This window comes from Argiope bruennichi, chromosome 3, assembly GCF_947563725.1.
Source record: "Argiope bruennichi chromosome 3, qqArgBrue1.1, whole genome shotgun sequence".
Taxonomy (NCBI): domain Eukaryota; kingdom Metazoa; phylum Arthropoda; class Arachnida; order Araneae; family Araneidae; genus Argiope; species Argiope bruennichi.
In genome coordinates this window covers 6,587,372-6,606,765 of record NC_079153.1, presented here as the reverse complement: position 1 = coordinate 6,606,765, position 19,394 = coordinate 6,587,372, and the positions used below count along the sequence as shown (strand labels likewise).

The following is a 19,394-nucleotide window of genomic DNA, read 5'->3' as shown; positions in this document are numbered from 1 at the left end:
ATTAGAATGTCTAAGAAAGTCTTCTTCTGAGAATAGTAAATCTTTGCGTAAATATAGCTTATTAAAAAAATATAAAGGTACCTTAGATTTTTTTAAAATGTAGCACGTTTCCGGATGTTTAAATAAACACATTTGAAAAATATGTGAGCATTTTTGATTTACTTCACTTTTGCGTTTACTTTTAGATTTGCTAGATTTTTTAATTCTACAATTGCATATTTTCGATGAGAGTGCATTTTTTAAAACATATCTCAAAAATTATCTAGTAGTTAATCAAAATTTAGATAAAACTAACAATCTCTCAATGCTAATCAGCTGATAAAATTAAATATGAATTCCTTACAAGTGGAGTAAACTGATAATAAATTTGAAAAAAAATGTATTTTCAGATTTCATAAAATTTGTGACATCAGTGAATTATAAACTAAATATTAACATAATTAAAATTTTTAAAAATATATAATTCAATATTTTGTGTAGCAATTAAAAAAATAAATTCTTTTATTATAATTCTTAGCTTTCTTATCATATTTCTTTCTGATTGAAAATTTACTTTAGTTCATTTCACGCAGCTGTTTTCATATTCAAACATGATTTCTAAGATCAGATGAACTCTCAAAACTTTTAAACTCATCTGATTGGACAGAATTGCAAGTAACTTTTCAGCTATTTATTTTTGATTGTATTCAATAAGAATTCTAAATTTCTGTAAGATCACAGCATGTATTAATTTGAAAATAATAAATGTTCGTCTTTAATTGAAAAAAAGAGATATATTGATAAGACGTAAGTGTTATCTCATTGTGAATAGTAAATTTCAGATATTTCTTTTCAAATATAGAAAATATATAAAGATTATCAGAAAACTAAATGGGCTTAACAGTAATTTATTCTGTTAACGTTCAAAATGAATACGAAAAATTTTATTCGTAATCCTAATAAAATCCAGAAACATATAAATATATATAATATATATATAAATAAGTTTGGGTTTCTTTCGAAGTTACACAAAATCTCGCTTGAACTTTCTCTAGACGTAAAAGCATCAAAATATGTTAGGAATGAAATGAACTTTCGAGCAAATTAAAAGTAAATCCTTCATGCATGTTCCATGATGTTCAACAACTGCGTTAATTATTCTTGTCACTTCATAGTGACATTTAATTTAAATATTACACGTATAAGCTACTAAATAACAAGCCTGTAAAACTTTCTGGGGGCTATGGGACATCAAGGAATTGAATTCTGGGAATGTTAACGAAATCCTTACTATATAAGGGCATAACATTCGTGTGAATAAATTTACAGATAAGTTTAATACTGAAGCAAACGTATCGTTGGTAAAAACGTTGAAATGGCATAAAATGCAAAAAAAAGAAAGAAAGAAAAACTGTTTACAGATTCTTTTTATATTAATATCAATTGTTTCAGTAATACTAAACTGGTTTTCATAGTTGTAATAAGACAGAAAGCCTAAAATGTGTAGTATATAATGTAAATGATCTCAAAAGGCAAAATGTTAACTCTGATTTTTCATTGTATTTCTGCGGCAGGAAAATACATGCTATAAAATCTAAAAAAAACATTATATAAAATCTAAAAATAAATGATAAAAATGAATGATGAATATTAGCAGTGAATAATTTGATCAATTATAATATAGGAAAATATGTTTGAGTTATTTTTACTCTTTATGAATAATTTGTTTATATAGTTTATAATTTAAGTGTTTAGTCGGACCGCCTTTGTTCATATGTCATGTTCATGATAATAACGAGTTTAATTAAAAAGTATTAAATAAAATATCCTCCTTTTCAAGTACAGTTTCCTTCCGTGATTCCTTTAATAATTCTAAATTCATAATTGTGTATTTTTTTCAATAATCTTAATAGACAAAAAGCTTTAGATGAATGATTCTGTTTATATAATAAGAGATGGATAAAAATATTGTTTTGATATCAGTTATATATTAAAAGGTGAATAAAAAATATTGACATCAGTTATATAATAAGAGATGAATAAAAATTTTTTGTCTTGATATCAGTTATATAGTAAGAGATGAATAAAAAATACTGTCTTGATATCAGTTATATAATAAGAGGTAATAAAAAATATTGTCTTGTTATCAGTTAATAATAAAAGGTGTATAAAATTGTCTTGATATCAGTTATATAATAAGAGATGAATAAAAAATATTTTCTTAATAGTAGCTTTTTTTTTATTTTTAAAAAATTCAATAATAGATTTCACTTTTTCTTGTTCTGCTTTTTGTAGAATTCTTCAGTTTGATATGGCGTAGTATGTATATGGATAAAGAAATGATATTTTTGCTTCAAAGTTATTTTATCTTGAAAATAAAATAATAAATAGCCATAGAAGGTTTCTTCAAATATGAGGAATTTTTATATGTTTGGCAACCTTTATCACTTTTAATTTTTCTCTTTTGCATGAAATACTCTACTACAGCTTATCACTAAATTAAATTTTCTTTATAGTTTTTGAATCAAAATATCAAATTTACTTCTTTAATTTATTCTAGAAAATATAACTTATTTTATCACAATCGCTTAAAGAATGTTATGCTTCATTCAATATCACACCACTTTTCCATAGTAAAATGAATCTCATATTAAATGCTAAATAAAAGCTAATTTGTACATATATTTTATGTATATTTTATTGTTAACAGATTGTTGTTTATATCTTTATTTATAATTATAACTAAAGTAATTTCATGACTAAGCAGCATCTGCTCGTGTTGCTGATTTCGCTTTAATATTAATATTGCGGTTAATTTCGAAATTCTTTTTTTATTGACTTAAACTTATTAATTCTTTCTTTTATTATTAACATTAATATTTTTGATGTCTTTACAGTTACTGAATTTTGATATTTATATCATCATTTAATAACAGAATATGCTATTTTTTCGAGAAAAAACAAAAATACAGTTTTCTATATTATTATCTATATAATTTCGAAATGTCATTTCATAATTACAAATAACAAATTTATAATGTTAAATTATTATTTGACCCATTACCTAAAAGTGAGAAAGTTTTCAAAAAAAGAGAGTTATTTATGTTGTTGTTATTAAGAGTGGTCAAAAAAGAGTATATTTATGTTTCGATATTTTATTGAAAATAAAACTCACTTGAAATATGTTTCAAAATGTATGTAAGCAATTTTCTTATTAAATTATTTCTTTTTATTTTCCTGTAATTTTGTTTACATAATAAGAAATAATATGGAATATATTATAAGATATAGAAAAATTGGAAACAGATTAAACTTTATAGCAGTAAAGAAACTTTCTAATATTCTTTGTTACTCTATAAGTTAGAAAGTTCTGTTTAATATGCGATTGCATATGTGAGCATCACAAAGCTTTTGACGATTCTTTTACTAAAACATAACTTAGATGTGAGATACGCATTTATTTTAAAAAAAGTGAGATTTCAGATGTTTTTAATACAGATTTAAGGAAAACAATTCATAATTAAAATATATTTCCATTTCAAACTTATTTTTCAAAAAATGCATATAATTATAAATTTACTCTTGAGAATCAACGATATAAAATATCAATGCCTTCATAATCTTCTACCCTTGTTATCAATATTTTTTGATATTATGTGTATTGGAGTTTAAACGTCTAGGAAATTGCATTATGTAATATATCATATTCAAGTATGTTATCTGATGCTATTTAAAATACATCTTCAGATTATTTTTTGGATTCTGCAATTCAGTTAAATATAACAGCTATATTGAACTTTGAATGAAGATCAAATAGCAAAGTATACCAATGTAAAAGATAAATGTGCACTCATATTAAAACTGGAATGATATTGAGATAAGTATTACCATGTTTCCTCATAGTTTATCTAACAATCACTTTTCAATTTCTTAAGCAGATAAAAGAAATAGATTGTTATGAAATACATGTCTAGATAGAAACAAATGAAAAATTAATTAATTTTTTTCAAAAGTATGTTTTTATTCAATATTTAGATTAAAAAATAGTTCAATTAATATTTCATTAATTATATGAAGATTTTATAATAAATATCAACATTATCGGATAGATGTTTGTCTTTAACAAAAACTTCGATTAATATAACCCCCAAAATCAATAAAATCTAAATATTTCTGATTCATAAATTTTCTAATTGATAGCTCATCAAAGATGGTACAACTGAATCGTATCCAATTTACTGAAAAATTCACATATTAGAAGACAGAGTTATGTTACAAGTTAAATTTACATATATGTTCATCGACTTTCAGAAAATATTTTTTCGAAAATAAGAAATACATTTGTTGTATTGATTTTATTTTGTCATTACATTTAAATACATTATATACAATACACTCCCGAGTGTCCGGACTAATGTGGTGGAAGGAAAGGCCGGATAACAAAAAAGCCGGATAGGCCGTTCTTTCTAACGAACACTTCATTTCTTTCTAACCAATGCCTTATTTCTTTCTACCAGAAAGCAGAAGTTTTTATACCAAAATTCACTGTTATAATACATATTTCTTCACTTCTTATTGAGTACTAAGTCCTCCATTTATCTCAAGCCACTTAGAGTGTGAACGCGACCGCGGCACGGTGAATTATAGCAGTTGCAAGTAACGTATCGAGTTAAAATAGAAGGCTCTGTACTGATAGTTTATACATGTTTATATATTGCACTCCATATTTCAAGAATTTATTAGAGGAAAAGTAAGTTAAAGGATATAAGTTGTTCACATTTTAACATAAATTCTGTAATGCATAATTTAAGTGCAGGAAACATAAACAAAACCTTAATGTAAATCGCAAGCCTAGTTCTTAACAAAATTAACTCAAACTGATTCTATTTTTCACAGATAAATGATTACGTAGATATGAAACGGTAAACTTAAGATAAGAAACAAAATTTTTTAATGTTTGAAAACGTCCTTAATATATGTCCGCTATACACTGAGGGAACAATGAACAACGAGCAGAACGCTGCTCTTTTCCTGTCACAACTTGTATTTTGCTCACAACACGTAGGAGGGTAGTAGCAACCGCCCGCTTATAATGCTTTCGCAATGCTGTCAATAGAACGCCTTACCTTCCTCAATTAATTATGATAAAAGAAAACTAGGCCGAATAGTCGGGAAACGGATACACGGGAGTGTACTGTACCTCATTACCTTACATCAGCAAACATTTCCTAAATAAAAAATACTTTTGACGAAAATATACTGAACAATGTATATTTTGTCTTTTATGGGAGTATGAAAAGATTATGTCCTTATCAAATTTTGTTAAATATAGAAAAAATTTATATTATAGAATTACAATGCATGTAATTGGAAATTTAATTACTTAATTAATGCATTTAATTACATCCATATTACAAGAATATTTTAATTAATGTCATTAATTTTTTTAAAAAAAATATAACATCTCCACTTGAATTTTATTTAGTGATTCATGCATTCTCATATTAACATATTCGATATAAAAGAATAATGAAAAGATATAAACATATATTAATTATTTTATTCCTTAGACTTTTTAACCCTTAACTGGGGAGGTGAAATTTTAGGATTCAACTGGGAAGGTGCGGTCTACGAGACCGCATTTCATTTACAATCAAATTAAATTTTCTAATAAAGGTATTAGTATAAAAAACTGCCAATATATTTTGCAGATATTTTTCTTAATATATAGATATGTTTTAGAAATTTTTCAAAATATATTATCATTGAAAAAAGAAAATGCGTTGGAACATACATTTTTTTCTCAAATGATATGTTACAATAAATAATATTCTTGAAAAAAACATATTACTTTTTACTTTTTCAATCATATTTATTTTTACAGTATATGATGGTATATAGAAGACAATATAAAGTAAAATTTAACAATTATATGAAAAATAAAAAAATTGACAGTGGGTAAAATCGGCCCTTTTTTAATCGGCTTGTGTGACTTTCATATAACGGTTTTCTAGGGCATTTTAAACATACAGGTTAAGAACTAGTATAAAAATCAACCTATAAATTCTGTATATATATCTCTTGGCATATTAATATATTTTGCAAATTTTTCAAAATAAATTATCACTAGAAAAATTGATTATGTTTGAACATACATATCAGAATCAGTCATTTGCGAACTTTCATCGAAAAAACTCTTCTGTACAGTTATCCTTATCACCAAAATCACTTTCTGCTTCATTTAAAAGTGTCTGGAGCACTGCTTCATAATAGGATCAGTAAATTGGATGATATTTCGGGGCCCAAGTTTTAGCGCCATCTGCTAAACCTTGTTTATCACTGGGACAATAACAGGGAGGTGCGGTCTTAGAGACCGCGCTCAAATAAATAACTGAATTATTTAAAAAATTATCCGCTGAAATCAGTTGAAAAGGTGCACGTGTATTGAAGGTAAAAAAAAAAGGAAGCTACAGGGTCAATCCATTCAATTGATCTACAAATAGAATAGGGGTGACCGAAAATCCATCGCTAGTGGTCTCACAGACCGCACATCCCCAGTTAAGGGTTAATAAGTAAGTGAACAAAGTATTATATAATGCATGTGAGAAAATTAATTAATTTTAAATTTCAGATCAATGGCCAGTATTAAGAAAAAAGTAGCTGTTCTTGGAGGTGGAGTAGCTGGACTCTTTTCAATAATTTGTTTAAAAGAAGAAGGCAATTTTGAGCCAATTTGTTTTGAAAAAACAGACAAACCAGGTGGTACATGGTGTTACAGAGAAGAGGTAATTGATGGCGTTTCATGCACCATGTCCACAACAATCATTAATCACAGCAAGGAACTGGGAGCCTGGAGCAAATATCCACCATCGAAAGAATTCAACAATTTCATGAAGCATAGCGAGCTGTACCAATACTTCATGAACATTTGGACATCAACAGGTGCCCTGAAGCACGTCCAGTATAACATGGAAATCGTAAATGTACGACGAGCTGATGACTATGATGAAACTGGTAGGTGGATTGTTACCGCGAAGAACACGGTAACCGGAGAAGAATCCACCGACATTTATGATGGCGTTTTGGTATGCACTGGACAGTATACTCAGAAAATAATGCCAATGTATAAGGGCCAAAATCTATTCAAAGGAGAAATTTCACATACTCACAGTTTGAGGGAAACTGAAAAGTATCGCAAGAAAAGAGTGATTGTGGTGGGCATGGGATGCTCTGGATTGGATGCGGCTGTAGAAATTAGTAATATTGCTAATCAGGTATATGTATTTCAATTTTTGTGTATAATGTATACAGGGTGAGACAGAAAAACACGGACAAACATTTTTTAATATAACTTTATTAAAAATAAACATATTAAATAAATACAACAAATAACAATAATAGCAGACTTTTACTAATAAATAAATTTAGTTTCTTTCAAAATGGCCTCCTTTTGCTGTGATGCAAAGGCGAAAAGGCTTTTTGAAATTTTCATCAATGGGTCGCTTGTCTTCTGCCTTGAATCTATCTTATTCCCTCCGAAGCCATTGCTTTAGAAAGTCCAAACTTTTGTGTGATTTAGTGAGAGCCCGAGACTCCAAAATGGACCATACTCTGTAATCATAGGATTTCGATTTGGCTAGTATTGTGCCCACTCACTAGATGATATCATGTCCGGAAAATGCACCTTGCACTATTCTTTTTTCTTTTTAGCATTGTGAGCTGATTCGAAGTGTTGCTGAAATGTCCGCTTTTCATTGGCAAAGTGCGTTTTAGCCCACGGAAGTATAACAGCTTTAAGAATGTCCTACTGGTACAATTTTGGATTATTTTATCGCCCTAATCCACACACACACACACACACACACACAAAAAAACACAGAGGTATTTTTTCGTTTGCGCAAATTCCGCCCCAGACTGTGACTAACTTTGAATGTTTGAATGTTCAACAATTACTGAAATGTTTGGACTAAATGCTATAGTTCTAGGAGTTACGAGGATTTTGGACAATAAAGAGCTTCTCATTAGTGAAAAGCAACCGCTCCCAGGCTGACTAGCGTCCCGCCTGAATAGTATTCGGCATCTTTGGGGACTCAAAGGTTTTCTTTTTCCTTGAGTAGGAATCTGAATTTTTTAGAACTTGTAAACCCTCAGTCCAAGCTCTGTTGTTGCCATTCGTCGTATTGATTGATCGCTTATTCCCAGTTCACGAACGATTTTTCTTATGGAAACCTTTGAATTTCATTGAATTAGCTTTTTGATGGCCTTACGGCTATTGAAAGTGTTCACCATACATTTTCGTTCACTTCCTGGACTTTCACCATCATCGCCAAACTCTTTGAAATGAAAGATTGCATCAGCCACCGTTTGCCAAGAACATATTAAGCAAACGAATGATTTCACACAGTCGTTTTCCTTGATTAAACAACTCCAAAATAGCAGATATTTTGCTTATCATTGTAAAAAAGCAAAAAATAACACGTAAACTAAAAAGCCCATTATAAAATATGTTATAATTGAAGTTTTAGACAAAAAGAAAGAAATACAAATTAAAAAGAAATTAGTTAACCTCTATTCTATGCTGTAATAACTTTGCCCGAGTCTTTTTGCCGCACCCTGTAGTTATATAAACAGTAAGTTAGTAAGAAAAAGCAAATGAAATAGCATCTTCAGTTAAGAGTTATTCTATTTTATATTTGAGAAACTTGAATGATTCTGGGAAAATCATGAATTTGTATGCATGAATTCTTTTAAAAATTTTGAAACATTCACATTCTAAAGACATATTTTTGCCAAGGGGATATATATATATATATATATATATATATATATATATATATATATATATATATATATATATATATATATATATATAAGTAACCAATCTAAAGTAAGAAAAAGTTTGAAAACGAAACTAAAATGAAAACGAAACAAAACAGTTTCGAAATCGCAACTAAAATTTATTACCTATTTAAACTAAAACCAAAAAGGAACTTCATAGTATTTAGAGAGCGCAATTGCAGCTACTTCTAAAACACAGATGAATTGATACAAAAGTATTAGAATCAAGTTAATAGGAAAAACAAAAACCAAATAAAAATTAAACCAAAAAAATTATTAAAAAATATTAAAAAAGAATCCGGATTCTTTTTTAATATTTTTTAATAATTTTTTTGGTTTAATTTTTATTTGGTTTTTGTTTTTCCTATTAACTTGATTCTAATACTTTTGTATATATATATATATATATATATATGTATAATAATCAGTGAAATGGGAATCGAAGACGTTTTTCTTTAATCTACTCAAGATTTATTTTCTACCCAATATTTATTGTTTTAGTTTACTAATTTAAGCAAAATCTCCAAAATATAATCTTTGAGAAATTTTATAACATAAATATATTATAAGTGTATTAATGCCGAAGCCATAGTCATGCACAGCTTATGAACCTGATGAAGAAATACAAAATATTTTCAACTTTTTAATAAAGTGTGAAAGTCAGAAAAATTCAGAAATTTGTTGGAATGATGCCATTTAACAATACAGCAGGCCAAATGACTACTAAAATTTTAATAAAATATCATTACATTGTCATGCTTTCACATACTTTAAGTTTCATATGATAAATTTTCACACGGAAAACACAACTTATTTTGAGTGGAGTAAAAAAAAAAGCAATTAAGTGCATTGAAGTAATATTAATATCAACTCTATTTTTATTCTACACACTATTCAATAACTTACTTTAAAACTAAATTTCTTTCGAATTCATAAATATCTCCTAGTAATAGTTAAATCCTATTTAAGAATATTTAGATTTCATATTAATAAACCATTAAGCGAACCATAAATAGCCAACCAACTTTACTTAAGGTGACAACCTTAAGTAAAGTTGGAATATATCTACTAGGTGCAATTTCAAACAACTAATGGAAGTGATTAATTTTTTTTTCTGTTTCAGGTATATCTTAGCACGCGATCTGGAGCATACGTTATTCAACGCGTTGGCCCACACGGATTACCATTTGATTACCATTTAGCCAGACGTTACATATTCCTTTTATTTGATATATTACCATCATATGCACTTAGCTGGCTTTTGGAGTCTGTTTTCATGGATCCGCAATTCAACAGAAAGTTATACGCTGTCAAACCCAAATATCATGTTTTATCCAAGGATCCAGTTATAAATGATCATTTGGCTTCGAAATTGTTGTCGGGATCTGTTATTCAAAAGCCCGATATCCATTGCTTCACAGAAGATGGTGTCATTTTTGAAGGAGATACTGAAGTCACCAAGGCTGATGCTGTTATCATGGCAACCGGCTATGTACACACTTTTCCTTTTCTTGAAGATGGTGTCGTAATACAGGAAGAAGGAAGAATTGATCTTTACAAATGTGTGTTTCCAGCACAATTAAAACACGGAACTCTTGCAATAATAGCCTCAGTTCTTCCATTTGGACCAGGATTTCCAGTCGGAGAGCTTCAGATTCGATGGGCAGTTCAAGTGTTAGCCGGTAAATGTAAACTTCCACCACCGGAAGTGATGCTGAAAGAAGCAAAGGACAGATATGATAAGAATTTAAAAAGATACGCTCCCAGCGAGAAAATGTCACTTAGAATAGATTATATACCATACTGCGATGACATAGCTTCTGAAATCGGAGCAAAACCAAATTTGTTGAAAATGTTTTTCACTGATACCAAGCTTTTTTTGAAGCTATTCTTTGGACCCCATCTATCTTATCAGTACAGACTTCAAGGGCCTCATTCCTGGGATGGTGCTAGGGACGCTATTATGACAGCCGAAGAAAGAATATTCTATCCATTAACAAAAGGAGCTTCAGAGACAGATGGGGACAATATATTCCTCATGACTATAAGAAAATTTTTAAAAAATTTATTTTTCTAAATATATATATATATTTTTATATAGATTGGATACTATACTAGGAGTATCATCATTTATAATGTATTCTGTTTGTGATTGTAATTATAAAATTTTATGAATGAGCTATTATAAAAAATCAATACTCATTTGCCTTTTAAAATAATCTAAATCAATCGAAAACTTCCATCCGTTTCAATTATATTTCTTGAGGACGAAAAATTGAATATTTTAATCTTTAATTTGATATATGAGAAATGTTTTTGCGCAAAAGTAAAAATATAGTCTGTTAGGCCCTTTTGTTTTATCGTTTGTATATTAAGATTTTATCTTACTCCTTTATGACATCAATATACATGATTCCTTATATGATATTTGTATCTTTATTAGAATATTATATTCCTTGCTTTAAAATTTTTATAACCCATTTTGAAAACTACTAATAATAACTGTGAATAAAACTATGAAATGGTTATTCGCATGTACTTAACTAAGTGAACACATTATTTTAGAAACAGTCACTACGCTTTATAATTTTAATTGCTTCTTAAAGAATGGAACAATTTAGTTACATCAAGATCATCATCTTGATAGATTTTTTTTGTCCTACGGATGTTTAACGTTACTGTTCACCAGGCAAAATTGCACATATCCATTTTTTCATTTTAATAAAATTTTCAGACAGAAAAATTGAACTTCAGTGGACGAGACTGAATTATGAGAAACCTGAGTGACGTTAGACGTTATTTGAACGTAGAGACGAAGGGACCAATGTCATTATCTGGAAAAGTTAACAAAAATGTCAAATTGTGTAAAATCACCCTTTATGTACTTTGTAGCAAGTGAGTGAAATTGATAAAAAATAAAATAATGTCGATCTGAGCTAGATAAAAAGTATCTTCCAAATATTGTCAGACAGGAAAAAGTGCTCCAAATCTCGCTGACATTTTTCCCAGACATTCAACTTGACATATGTCCAAAACCGTGTTTTAAGATTGTTCGTTGCCAAGCAAATTTTCTAATTGACCTCATGATGTTACAAATTACATATAATTTTACAGTTACTCTATAGCTGTATTACTATATGTTACTAAGCAGTGTTTAAAGGCGGGCTCACTAACAAATTTTCAAGAAATCCATAGTCTTTAGAAAATTAATTATCATATAAATAAATAAAATAAAATTGCAATTGCAGGTTTCTTTACTGTTAGAAATACACACAGTAAATATGATCATTAAGTAATATGTGAATAATTTTATAATATTTTATGAATTCAGATCATCATTTTCTTAAATAACAGCAAACCCCTGTACTCTTTCTTTTGGAATCTGCATTTAAAAATTCATTGTATCTCACTCTTTCAAAAACTGAATCTTCTTGTGGTAATCAATTTATTATCATTAAAAATATTTTAAAACCTATTTATTAGGAAGAAGTATTAGAAACTTCAAGGAAACTTTCTTCCTTTTTATAAATTTCAGTTATCGTAGAAATTTCTGATAAAAAGGCTGTAGATAGAAATTCTTAAAGTAAAGATTCAGAGAATTCACCAATTTTCGTCCTAATGGGTATATATCAAAATTAGATTTCTTTCCCAGTTCGGAAAATAAAGCCCACTTTTAACCCTTTCGGTTGATATGAATATATACTTCCTGTAGATCAGACTTCTTTCCCAATTGCTATATAAATTTTACTTTTAAATAAGTTATGACAGAAAAAAATCCCTTTTACATGGGAATTAAAATTTTAATCCTGCTAAAGTCGAATCAAAAGGGTTAAACCACACATGTATCGGCAAACTGGAATTGTTGACTTTAAAATCGTGTTTAGAAATGGGCAATGAGGAGCGAGTTTTCTTCATAACTCTAGATGAATTGACAGTGCTAAGCAATAAGCACACTCAAATATACGCACACTCAAAACTTAATTAAATGGAAATAAAAAAAATTACGAATTTTTGGAAAAGATTGACTAATGTACATCAAATGTCATAATCTCATGTTTAAACATATAATTTTGAACAAATTCATTTCTTATCTTTTTACAACTATGTCAAAGTTTGTGATGGGGAATATTTACCAATATAATGTAACCAAAACGAGTTTTCTTAGATTCATGTTCCGACAAAAAGCTAGCCAAATTATCCCAATACTACAATTACATTAGTAAAATCAACCAATTATTTAAGTCGATAAATTTTGAATTTATAGCAAATTGAAAGCATAATTGATTGCAAAATGTATACATTCTCACCCCTATGTGTTTGAAGAGAACAGAAATTGTTTTTAATTATGTAAATGATAATTAATTATTTATGAGAGAACAGATACAAGTATGGCTCCTTCTATGCTAAATCTGATTTTTATTGCAAAAATGCACTAGAATTTAGAGTTACATGTTCCGCCCAATCAAAAGAACATTTAATATCAGTATAAACTTATAAACCATATTCATTCATGAAAAGAGCTGGATTCCAGTATTTCTTCTCGAGATTACATGATGTTCGGTTTGTCAACTTGCAATCAACATAGGAACTCACATTTAGTGAGTAAGTTTAGTTTATTATATTAATATCCCGTTTGAAAGCAACACTAGGGCTATTTTGAGAAGGATCCTAAATAGCCCTAGTTTTGATCCTCGGTTGGATGACGAGGACGACATTTGAGCTGGAACCTTCTCTCCAAACTTCCATACAGCACCAGTGGGAGGACCTGCATATTAGTAAAACATACACTATAAAAATGAATACAGATTGATGGAATAAGGTCGATTTCGGTCAATATGGCTTTAAAATTATGTTACCATAATGTAAGCTAATTTCAAAAACTTATGGCTTTTTTTCATTTAAGCATCTATTTTTGTTTTCCATTCACATTCAAATATTTTTGTATTTATTTTCTATCATTAGAAAATGATCCTAAGCTAAATTTAATTCTTTTTGAAAAATTCTGAGGTTAAATTCTTCAAACAATAATATTAATATTTATAGACAGATCTGTCTCTGATCCATTCAACCAGAGGGAAAATAATTAGAAGCATAAGCATAACTTTCCAGTATCAGTAGTTTCCATAAAACTAGGTGAAACAGCAATTCCAAATATATATATATATATATATATATATATATATATATATATATATATATATATATATATATATATATATATATATATATATATATTCGCCTTGCAGCATTTTTTAACAATTCTTTCTATTATTTAGAATTAAAAATCATATATTTACGTTTTCGCTAAGGAAGAGATACGATGGACTTCATATGCCAAAATGAAGTGCTGCGATTTTTATGTTATCTAAGACCAGTTCGACAAGGGGGCAAGCACAATGTCTCTAGTTTGGGTTCAAAATAAATCATGATAATTAAATTTAAATTTAATTTAAAAAATCTAAGTCTTATTTAACATCTTTTTTTATTCAGATGTCAATCATTCCTTTCATTGTTAAAACTTTGCAAAAAAATTTGTAAAAAAAAAAAAAAAAAAAAGTTCTGAGTTTTTTCACTGACAATCAAAAAATTGTCGATATTTAAGTCTATTTATTTATGAGACTCTTGAAATTTAATTACTCTGAGATCCAATTTTAGAAAAAAATATGGTTATATTCTATTCTAGATTGTAGTATATAGATAGAAATACAGATTGCGCCAGAATGACATGTCATGCTAATTGAACAAAGGTAGGCTTTTATTATTTTATGCCAGTAGCTATATAAAATGAATATCGAGACAAAAAGTTTTCTAAAAGAAACATTTTAGAAATACCGAATAATAAATAAAAAGTACTCGATTTCTCGCCAAAAAGCGATCTTTCAGCATAGTCCCTTACCTAAAATATTTTTAAATAAGAATAGTAACAACGTGCAGGAATTCTGATGTGTTTTGAATCCGAGGAGAAAAAGTGCACGCTCTCAACAAATAGTTACGATAGTTCAGATACGAAAAATATATAATGTGGAAAAGATACAATGATGTTGTTTCTTATAAAAGCTAAAAAATTATTTTGTACATATATGTACAAACTTACTATTTTATGTAAGATATGAAAAATATTCTTGTGATAAATAGACTGCTTAAACATTAGATCCCCAATGTATTTATTTTTCAATATATATTTAGACTTAAAAAAACCAATAAATTTTGCTAAGAAAAAATTAAATTTTCAATATAAATTCTCCTATCTTCAGTTTTAGGTACGCGTTTTTATGGTTAAGTACTTTTTTAATTCAAAAGTATTGCAAGCTAATATTCCTCCCAAAAAGTGCTTACATTGGATTTTCTTAAGCCCTTCGTATACAATGACGAGTCTGACTCGCGCATGGAATTGCTAAATTTTTAATTTTAAATCTGCAGTTAAGTGAATGTATTAATTAATTTAAAATGCAGAAATCAAGTGAAAACGTCTTATTACCTGAAATGCTCTTATATTATTCTAGGGATTAAAAATATAATAAACATCCCAAAAAAGATCTGCCATTTAATTTGGAAGTTAAGTAAATTCGTATATCAAGGGGTTAATATGTTATATATGAATATCCTAAGAATAACTATTTTAATCATCCTTTTATCAAGACATCTTTATTCAAAGTCTGTTAAAAATTTAGAAACCCGTGAAATTATATAGTTTTTGCCGCGAATAGTAATTGAATGAAAAAAAAAAACTGTAAACGATATGTAATATAACGATTTCAATATTTTAACTATTACCCGATTGCATAGTCATAATATTGAAATGCAGAGTCTGAAGAATTTATGTAGTTATTTAAAAAATTTAGTGCATACTTGAATAAATTATTTCAATGTAGCTAAAAAGTATAGTCAATTAAAGTCGGAAATATTTCTTTAGTGTAATAATTGATAAGCCTGATAAATTAAATTGCAAACGAATTTTACTATTAAATAAACTTAATTTGCAACTCTACAATTTACTTTCTCCAGTGATTTATAATCAATTCATATAATTTGGCTACATCAAGATAACTCTTCTTAACATCCATATTGCATAAGAGCGTTGAGAGAAAACAGTGTTTTATTAGATTTTATTTAACCATTAACTAGATTTTAGTCAGGAAGCTCTCATTGTGAAATGAATAAAATAAATTTACCTATTAAGTTACCGATGAAGTAATAATTAAATGAATAAGATGATGATTAATTTTAAAACTTGAATTTTAATGATGAATTATGGAAAACCACTATATCGTCCTATTCATGAATAATATAATCCCACAATTTCTCTAACAATTCCATTGGAATATAATCAACCGCTCAATGAAAACAAAATAATTCATAATCCATGATAAAATCTTAGCAGAAGGGCAAAGATTAGTCGGGAAAAATGTGACGTCTTATTCACATGCCAGCGTTTTGATTATTCTGCTAAATGTAGTATAAATTATATGCTAAATCAACATTTTAACATTTAAATCAGATGATAGAATATGAACTTAACGTCGTTGACATTTATCGCATTGAATTCTTTGTCGACAGATCAAAATATTTTCGGCAAAACACATGACAGATCAAAATGCACTTTTGGCAAATAAATGTCTTATTCACATTTCGCCTTTTCGGTTATATTGCCAAAGGTAGAGCAACTTAAAAGCTTTATAAATGAATTTGAATCAAATGTCTGAAACTTTGTGAATTTAGACTTCGACATTCATCACATTTAGTTCATAATCGGCCGCCTATAAATTGTCGGCAGAATGCCATATCTTATTCACTTGTCGGATATAGTGCCACACCTAGTGCAAATTATAGGCTAAATGAACATTTCATTCAAATGTCTAAAAATTTGCATACTTAACGTCTTCGACATTCACCGCATTAAGTTCACACAGTTGGCGAACCACAAACTCCAGTAAAATGTGGGTATCACCTTGTCGATATCTTATTCACTTTTTACCTTTTCAGTTATATTGCCAAAAGTGGTACAAATTGTAAGCTGAATGGATGACATTTGAATCAGATGTCTGAAAATCTGCGAAATTAACGTCTGTGACATCCATTGCATTCAGTACTTAGTCAGTCTATCAAAAATTGCCATATACGACATATTATTGACCTATCACCCAATTGATTATTTTGTCAAATATAATCAAAACACTTTATAACCGTTACTTAGATATATCGACTGTTTTCAATATTTTAACTTTAAGGTGGTTTAAAAAAAACATATTTTATATTTCCAGCTACGACTCGACAAAATGAAGCTATAATAATATAAACGAAATATAATACCTCGAGAGGAATTTTAAGATTCATTCAATAAATAAGAAATTTAGAATTAATTTTATAATGAATTAAAAAATTTTTCAGGTCTAACTGAAGTCCATTTTTATACTCCTTTTCACGAGTTTACTGTAATCTGTAAAATATGAATTTAAAATTTAGCCAAGCATCCAATCTAAATTCATCACAATCAGGAAATAAGGTTCAAATCTTTGAGTTGTAAAATAAATAAAAATGTTAATGTTTAAAATTTTATTATGGTGTGAGGTAGTCAGTAGGAAAAATAAAATACCCGAAAGAATAAAGCGTATTAAATATTCGGGAGAACATTTGATATATAATCAAACTTGATTGATCACCTGGAACAGAAATGCTGAATAGCTGAATTCCATTGTTTTTTTAGAAAACGTTCACAAAATACTTTGGGTAAATAAGCGTAAAGAGCAAGCAAGTTGGGAATTTTGTCCAATATCTTGAAGGGAAAGGAAACTATTTTCAACTCAATAGATACTTCTTCTGTAGAGTCGATACTTCTTCTTTGAATTCTGGACTACAAAGTTATTCTATTATAGAGCTTCTAAGTTTTTCCAGAGTCTCCACAACTCATTTGTAATTGGTGGGAAAAGTATATGTAATTTTCTCAATATGTACAACTCTACTGTCCTGTATATACAATTCGATATGAGCATCCATTATGATGAGTATATTGAGCATCCATTGAGTATATATTTGAGTATACTGAGCAAATATCGAATATATGTTTGAGTATATTGAGCAACTACTGAATATGCATTTGAGTTACTATGCAAATATTGAATATATGTTTGAATATATTTAACAACTATTCAGTATATGTTTGAGTATACAGAGCAAATATTGAATATATGCTTGAGTATATTGAACAACTATTCAGTATATATTTGAGTATACTGAGAAAATATTGAATATATGCTTGAGTATATTGAGCAACTATTGTGTATATATTTGAATATATTGAGCAACTATTGAGTATATATTTGAATATACTGAGCAAATATTGAATATATTTGCTCAGTATACTCAATTAATTTAATTTAATTTGAGTATATTGAGTGCATATTAACTATAATAACTACAGTTTGATTCTTTGAACTGAATTTAAAATTAATATGATTAAAGATAATTCATCCAGTTTTGCTTGGTTTTCTTTTTAAATAAGCCAATATCACTAATGAATTCTCTCAGTGTGAAATAGTAACACATTTCTACAGAATATATGAATTAGATAATTGCATGAGAATATCTATACAGGATCAAAGAGAAACATTCGAAGTCTTCCACTCTAAATTAATAGTAAATAGCATTGACTTTCATTATACGAAAGTTTATATTAAAGAAAAATTCGATCATTTAACAAGGTTTTTAAAGATTTCGGTATGTATTTAAAGAATTAGATTTCCGAATTTGACAATTTGAATTTAATATAATTTTAAATAAATGACTCTGACATTCATAGCATTACGTTAAAAAGTTAAAACACTTATATATGTGATGTGATTTGGTTGGTTTTAATGTCACAAAAGCCAATTTGGCCGTACTGAGGTACTTACTGATTCCGTACTCAGAATAAAATTAATCAGACATAGTTGAATAAGTTTTAGTAGTCTTTTAGCGCTTTTAAACTAAAATAATGAAGTGAAGAATTTACATATTTATTGAATTTTTTATCATAAAATTAATTGATAAAAATCATAAAATCGTATAATAAAAACAAATACTGAAATATAAAACATCGCCATGTTAGTTGTTATTGTGCTCATAAGGAAAACAACAAAATTTTTACTTCTAAATAAATTTTTAAATTAAATCCAATATTTTTTTTTACATCATATGGATCATTTATCCTGCTATTTGGGAAATTCTTTAAACTACTCATTTTTCAATAAAACGAATTCCAACTTAACCTTATACAATAAGATTAAATTTTTCAAAATCATGTTTAAGATATTGAAATTATGATAATTGTGATATAAAATTAAGTTTCAAGGAAATTTTATCCTACTTTCCAAAAAAAATATTTAAAAAAAATTGATTTTTTTTTAATATTTGTGCAAAAAAATATTTAAAAAAATTAAGATATAAAGAAATATTTTTTAAGAATATCATTTTTTAATTCCTTTCATTATGAAGAAATAGAATCAAAACAAGAAACGGAAATTTTAAAAATAATGAGCACTTAGGTTTCTGATGTTTTATAACTATTATAATTTCGGAAATCATGCTAACTTCTCAGACAA

The 19,394-nt window shown here is 27.9% G+C and overlaps 1 protein-coding gene across 7 annotated transcripts in view; it reads left to right on the top strand.

Annotated features, from left to right (window-relative positions):
* LOC129963088 (flavin-containing monooxygenase 5-like) overlaps positions 1 to 11,167 on the top strand; it is a 115,026-nt gene extending 103,859 nt beyond the window's left edge. For all 7 annotated transcript variants that reach the window (XM_056077131.1, XM_056077136.1, XM_056077135.1 and 4 more), the window contains 2 exons: positions 6,611 to 7,253; positions 9,941 to 11,167. In XM_056077131.1, coding sequence (XP_055933106.1) covers positions 6,615 to 7,253; positions 9,941 to 10,894 — 1,593 coding nt within the window. In that variant the 5' untranslated portion in view covers positions 6,611 to 6,614 and the 3' untranslated portion in view covers positions 10,895 to 11,167. The remainder of the gene's footprint in view (positions 1 to 6,610; positions 7,254 to 9,940) is intronic.
* Positions 11,168 to 19,394: the final 8,227 nt, after the last annotated feature.